Source organism: Fragaria vesca, linkage group LG6 (assembly GCF_000184155.1).
Source record: "Fragaria vesca subsp. vesca linkage group LG6, FraVesHawaii_1.0, whole genome shotgun sequence".
NCBI classification, from domain to species: domain Eukaryota; kingdom Viridiplantae; phylum Streptophyta; class Magnoliopsida; order Rosales; family Rosaceae; genus Fragaria; species Fragaria vesca.
The window spans coordinates 27,236,551-27,244,210 of record NC_020496.1 but is presented as its reverse complement, the minus strand read 5'-3'; the positions used below and the strand labels follow the sequence as shown (position 1 = coordinate 27,244,210).

Sequence of the window (7,660 nt, the reverse complement as noted above, 5' to 3'; positions counted from 1 at the left end):
GGACTAGATCTTTAGATCTAACGTTATGACTCATTCTGACAGAAGCCGATCAAAAATAATAAAATGATATGACAGTCACATACTGTAATGGATAAAAATAGAACGTTACCGAAAACTTACATCATTTTTCGAAAATCTACAAATCCAAACATTATGAAACATTTTAAAATTGACCGCTCTAAAGTAGTATGATAACACCGGTAACTTCCCATCGAAATGGGACCAATTTAGAAACAAACACTTGTGGAAGGAGATATGCCTAAAGATGGAGGGTTAGAGAAACGTGTAGTGCTCCTTTGAATAGCATCTTCCTCCACATTCATAAGCTAAGAAAGATGGCTGGTTTGGTTTGGGTGAAATTTTGAGCAGCCTTCTTGATTGTAGGACATGACCAATTAGGAGGAAAGAAATTCGGGTAGAACTCGTCAAATACGAGTTCATGAACAAAGTGTGTGTAATGTGAAGTGACGTACCAAAGCACCATTATTGTGCTTGTGCGTTAGTTAGTTCGCTGTCTTTGTCTAGCTAGTCGAGGACTCTTGTCCCCAATGGCAATTTCGGCCAATTTTATGGCATTTGGGTAACTGAAACCATCAAAACCGTCTATATGGGAATGAATAGCAAATCTGTCATTCACTAAGTGGGTGCTGATATCCTATTGGGAAACCTTAATAGCTAGTGTGGTCGATCGACTAGCTGGTTGGCCGGCCTAATAATTATCGATCATTTCATGTTAAGTGGAGATTCATGACATCGTTCACAGAATGCATGTGGTATGCATGGATGCACAAGCATGTCATGCAAGACTTGTATTTGTAATTTCAGTAACGTAAATTTGGAGACAAAAATGGTTTGTTAATGTGAAAATTCTTGTAAGTGCAAGTGACCAATACAAGAATTTAGGGTGCAATCTCAACCGTTGATATTTATAGTTAATTATTACTTAAATAGTGTGATAAATGCAATCAAACCGTCTATTTATGTTAGTTTAAGTATACCTCCGTGCTTTGAATCTTCTCTCTAGTAAGTCCTATAATAGGGCGGATACAAATTTGCCGACCACCTTTATTTACCTACTAAAGTGCTCACATTCTTAATCTATTAACACATGTTTATTTTATTATCAATAATAAAGTTAAACAATTTGAAGAGACATGTGTCAATAAACTAAGAGTGTGGGCAAATAAAAATAGTCAGCAAATTTGTATCATAGAGAGCTGAGTTTATCAATTAACAACTTCGGCTACTAAAGTGATCTGTTTGAAGTAATAATGCCTTTCCGATATCAAGTCTGCTTTGGCCTTCATTAGTCAAGGTGATTGTTGCATGCTCTTGATTCTACAGCTTAATATCTCTCTCGCTCTTTTGTTTTCCTACCAAGCTGAGGAGCGTGCTTTGGATTACTCTTCCTTTCCTGTTTTCGTTTTCTTTAGGTTATCTTGATTTTGAAAGGATATCTCTACACGAGTCTCTCTACCAAATAAATGTATTCAACTATAAGCACAAAGTTTCGACCAAAAAAAAAAACTAATAAGCACAAACTATAAACCCTTAATATCTCTCTCGCTCTTTTGTTTTCCTACCAAGCTGAGGAACGTGCTTAATTTGGATTACTCTTCTTTTTCCGTTTTCGTTTTCTTTAGGTTATCTTGATTTTGAAAGGATATCTCTAGCTACATGAGTCTCTCTACCAAATAAATGTATTCAACTATAATTAAGCACAAAGTTTCGACCAGAAGTTAAAACCTATAAGCACAAAGAGCGCTCTATTATTGGCATGGTGACTTTATTTGTTTTAACATAGCAATGAGACATGATAGAAATTAACAGTAACTTGATATGTAACCTGATTACAACGTAACATAATTATTATATATACACACATCTTTCTTACTATGTTTTAGTCGGAGGATAAATCTGACGACACCAAATTTTATTATCATGTCCCTTAGAAGGTTATACGTGCCCAAGAAACTCATCCTCTTCTTATAGCGGACTGCAGACACATTACAATAAGCTAAAAACAAAATAAAAAGTTTCTATCAATATTTTTCTCTTGTAATAATAATGCAAAAATTCCACATTGGTTGGCATTGGAATTAGTCACATCATTTCATATGAATCATACGATGTATCTCTAGAATCACTTATGCCCTAAATAGTTAACAGTACTATATCACATTTACCAAAAGAAACGAAATGGGCTTGTAAAATCAATGTGCTATAACGCACCGCTATGAACTTGATTGGCTATTTATAGATACATATCTTATTTTGGAGCAGCTAAGATCAGGAGGAGGAGGGAGAAGAAGAGAAGATCCTTGGAATGATTCCATGTGCTAGCTAGCTTGTTCTGGTAGCGATGACTCGTCACCTCTGCATCTCTTTGGTTTGGTTAACTCCCCCATCGAGCATGCAGCCATGTATTTGGACATGTAGAAGGAATTCGCAAAGAGATCGATGATGATGTTTTATAGGTCTGATGGCTTTGAAATAAGTTGCTCTGACATCATCACATGCAGACCATCTGCGATCAACACAAGGTGCCCTACACATGTCACCTACATGTGTCTTGTTCGTAACAGAATACGACCCCCATGCATAAAAGTGCGCTCTTTCTTTATGTTAATTATATATAACAATTATTATTCATATCAAGAAATTCTACCAGTTTCTCATCCCATTTCCACCTTAGATCCCTGTTGATGATCGAGGATGTCCCTTCCAGCTTGTAGCTAGCCAGGAAACAAATGAGAGTTGAGATCGACTTGTAATTTCTTAGGGTTTTGGAGCTTGGGAAATGCTAGCTTTTTGTTGATTTTGAAGCTAGCTAGGGAATGTTTTTTTGTTTGTGTTTCACGTTTTTATATTGAAATTCAGCTATATGAATTTGATTCCTTTGTACTTATCAATCTCTTGCAGAGTACTGACATTGATCTTCACCCTCTAAGAACAAAGACGTATCTACACACGGGTAATGGTGGGCCACATAACCCACCTTAAATTTTGAGAAAGTATTGTTTTATTGCCTAATTATAGTTTAAAAAAAAGTTAAATTATGGAAATCATCCCATCCCAAATTTCTATACTTAGTCTATAACTCTATATGTAATTAAACTTAATCCATATGACTTTTTTTCTTATTACATATATATATATATATTATTTTATTAAAAGTAGTTGCTCCTTTAGTATATTTTAGGTCAACTTTCTTCTCTTTATTTATTTTTTTTCTTTGTCGTTGTATACGTCTTCATTCTTTTATGTCAAAGCAGCTAAGATAAGTGTCAAATTTTCTCTCTTTAATCTTCAGGTATGATTCTTAGTTATATCAATCATCCTCTTAGAGTCTTGTATGTGTCATATGACATAATTCTCAAATCTCAATTGATTAATGTCTTGATCAAATTTAGTCTCAATATCCCATCATCTCAAATCTAAATTGATTAATGCCTTGATAAGTCTCAATATCTCATCATCCCATCGCACTATATTTCTATTGATATTCTAATTCTAATCTCAATTGTTTGCTTACTTTATTGTAAATGACTAATGCTAATTAATAATGTGTGTATATAGTTGTAATAGTACCAACGTTTGATTCATAGTTTTAGGATTATACACTCGTTTACTGTATTGTTAAAGCGGTGCCTTTGTGCTTAGTTATTAGATTTTGCCTCTATTCAAGAGCGTAAGGTTCAATTTGAGTAAATATGTTCTTTTATCTTTAACTTTTGTTATCGAATTTCTATAAAATGTTATAATATTGAATTTTTAATGATCAATTAACTACATGACTATTTGATATGTTTTTAATCTAAGATGTGATATGTAAAATATAGAAAAAGAGTTAAAAAAACTTTTTAAAAAATAATTCAACCCACCCCAACCTAAAATCCTAGGTCCGCCATTACCTAGGAACTATTGTGCTTAACTGTAGAACTTTGATGCAGCAGTTTGACTCAGTTCAAGTTAATCATATTCATTGTGAAAGGAACACATTTTGGCTAAAAACAATACCCTGAATGCTCATGACATTTGTCAGTGAAGCTCTCATTGATGATATTGCTGGTTTTGCTAGGGACAAGAGTTTTAGTTATAGCAAGGCTGGTTAGTTTTTTAATTGTTTTGCTCTGGTCATTGGCCTCATTTGTACTAAAAAAAAAATAATGGCTTTAAAAACAGAAAATTTGAGAGGATTTTCTTCTTCAAACTTTTTGGAATTCGAAAACTTTATAGCACGAGCAAGACTTCGGAAATTACTTATCATTATATTCATTCACCTCCTAATTTAATTTTTGTAGTGATATATCATATATCATCGAAAATCTCATCGTAATAATAGATATGTGAAAGAAACGTGCTTGGATCCGGAAGTTGGTTGATCTTCATGTCTTCATGGAAAGTGGAAACTGAATGAGAGTATGCCTTGTATGAGATAAATGATAAATCGATCAGAAAATGGTGTTCGATCGATGACAGTGCTGGATGAATTAGCAACGAGCGACAGACAACGTCAACCTTTCTTGTCACATAATGTAAACCTATAGCTAGAACCAAAATCATATCAAGGAAAATACAGGAGAATTGATTTTCATTCTGTGAATTAAGCTAGCTAATAACAGGTCTTAAATAATTAATTAGTAAGTAATTTGTGTTGCTTGGTATATATAGAAGATCGAGATTCAGATATAAGTTGGTGAGTATATAGTTAGCAGTATCTACAAAATAATGAATAACATAATAAGTCTCTTCCCAGGATTAATAAGCAACGAATAATAATGAGTGGTAAAACGAGTCATATATAGATCGATGTCAAATTGTCAATTATCGATGGTTGGTGTGTGTCGAAGGTAGCCATAAATCTCTTTTCGTACACTTTTTGGGGTTCGATTCCCTTTTGCTGGCATGGACAGCGCGCGCCCAGAAAAGGACCAGCTTCACCTGCTTGTTACTACATACACCACATATGTCCCATTCTTGTGGTTCTTGGTAGAAGACAACCCTCGACCCACTTGGCTTCAAATCTTTCACCCTACTGTGAACAAGACACCGGAAAATATAAGGGTTTGGACTCATGCAGCCTTGCGTGGACTTGAATTCAATTCAAGTGTGTGGAGAGGAAAACGAAAGAGAAAGCGTTGCTATCATCTGGAAACGACTAGTGTACGTTGCGCCCTTCGATCGATCTTCTTCTTCGTGTGGACTCCATATACCTTATGTAATATTGTAGATGCAGCAGCTGCTAGCTAGCAAATTTGCTTGTGTATGCTATATATTCAAGCATCATCATGGACATCTAGTGTCTATATAGAAGTACGATATGTTACATACGGGTAAGGCTATGATATATATTTTTACATTTATCATACGTCAACTATATATTTTTACCATTTTAAAAACTAATGTAATCACTTAAATAACTCACTTACCACTCGAGGAGTATAACTAAGTTTACGGACTCATTTTACCTATTTAAGAACAAATATATTATTATAATAAAGACTTTTTTTACAACTTTTCTGTTACATACATGATATGTATGATATATGATGAGAGCTTGTTAAAAGTATTGAACGAACTCAATCCACATGGTTTTTGCATTGGCGTCACAATTTTTAAGTGGTACCAACCTATATATGTTTTGTATCAGCTTCTCATACACATATCACATCGATCTTGAAAGATTATATTCATTCGATTTGTTGAATATATTCGGTCATATATACTTACTAATATAGTAAGATATAGCTGTACCTGAATATTATGAATTTTTTTATATTTCTTTCATTGTTGGAGCTACGTACTCCTGTAAAAGAGATTTTGTCTTTCAATTGCTAGAAAATAGAAAAATGGGAAATCAAATAACAGTGGATGGTTTTCACTAGCTTTTCAAAAATATAACATGTATACATTAGAAAGTTGTCATGGATGTCAAGAAATAGTGAGAAAACGACTTTGACTATAATGGGTTCAAGTCTCCTCCTCTATTGGTAAAATATATCGAATATTTGAGTAGCTAGCATTTGTGCATCGGGTGTCAAGCAATATTTGTATATCATATCACTAAAATGTAATTGTTGAGATATGAATCTCACATCGGTAATATAAAGGGAAAATGCCCATTTAGTACTAATTCAAACCCCTTATTTCCCATTCTAATGATAATCTTTTGCATTAGCCCATTCTATTATAAGGTAACCATTTTTATGCCCAAATGCATAAATCTTTACTAAAGTCTTAACAAACCATATTATTTTAAGACTATTTTGCCCCCACCTCTTCAACATGAAAAGACTTGGCCGGAACCTCGGACTCCGGTCACCGGAATTTCCCCGACGGCCGGATTTCGGTCACCGGATTTTTCCCGACTGCCGGATTCCGGTCACCGGATTCTTCCCTGTAACTAGTTACTGACCCCCAATAACCAGTTACTGACCAGTTACTCACACTCAGTAACCAGTTACTGACACCCAATAACCAGTTACTGACCCCCAATAACCAGTTACTGACCAGTTACTCACACCCAGTAACCAGTTACTGACCCCCAATAACCAGTTACTGACCCGTTACTGACACCTATTAACCAGTTACTGACCTTCACTAACCAGTTACTGACACTTAGTAACTAGTTACTGACCCCCACTGACCAGTTACTGACACTTAGTAACTAGTTACTGACCCCCTGTAACTAAATTACTAACCCTCAGTAACCGACTTATTACCCTCTAATATACATGTTTGTTGTCTTCCCGTTGATAGATACATCAATAACACAAAAAATGAAATCAATAACTAATGCTATACTTGTAATCACACATGAAAGAAACTTATAACTTGAGCAGAAATATATTTTGAGAACATAATTGCAACATACTGCACTTAATTCACAAGAAATCACAACACTGCAACCTAGCTATTCTCTTCAACAAGGTGCGTGCCCACAGTTTGGATTCGGTATACCCAACCGCACATTTGTGTTCTTCTTTGTACTGCAAACTCAAACAAATCCCAATCACATACAAACACATATATAGATAGTCAATGATACAGAGGAAGGAAGACGGAGAATTAAACCCTAACCTCGGACAAATCAACCTCGACCTTGGATCTTACTCCTTGAGGAGCGATGTCGCCGATCAACACATTCCGATCCGTCGATCCGAAGCCACCACCATGCAGATCCGTCAGACGCCATCGTCACACAGTTTGACTCCATGAGCAGGAGCACAACTAGAAGCGCCAGCTCCTCGCGGTTCTGCTCGGGATAAGTGGCCGGAGTCAGAGATCGGCGAGCTCTGACGACGAAGCACGAGCCAGATCTAGATTCAAGCACGAGCCGGATCTGGATTCAAGCACGAGCTGAGGTTCGTCGTGTCGAGGCCGAGGAGCGTCGCCGGCGTGGCTGAGGACCTCGCGGTTTTGCTTGGAATAAATGGCTGGAGTCAGAGATCGGCGAGCTTTGACGACGAAGCACGAGCCGGATCTGGATTCAAGCACGAGTTGAGGTTCGTCGTGTCGAGGCCGAGGAGCGTCGCCGGCGTGGCTGAGGACCTCGCGGTTTTGCTCGGAATAAATGGCTGGAGTCAGAGATCGGCGAGCTTTGACGATGAAGCACGAGCCGGATCTGGATTCAAGCACGAGCCGAGGTTCGTCGTGT

General features: G+C 36.5%; 1 protein-coding gene across 1 annotated transcript in view; it reads left to right on the top strand.

Annotated features, from left to right (window-relative positions):
* Nucleotides 1-7,129: 7,129 nt before the first annotated feature.
* LOC101295444 overlaps nucleotides 7,130-7,660 on the top strand; it is a 6,261-nt gene continuing 5,730 nt past the window's right edge. The window contains exons 1-2 of the mRNA XM_004305798.1: nucleotides 7,130-7,207; nucleotides 7,357-7,649. Coding sequence (XP_004305846.1) covers nucleotides 7,130-7,207; nucleotides 7,357-7,649 — 371 coding nt within the window. The remainder of the gene's footprint in view (nucleotides 7,208-7,356; nucleotides 7,650-7,660) is intronic.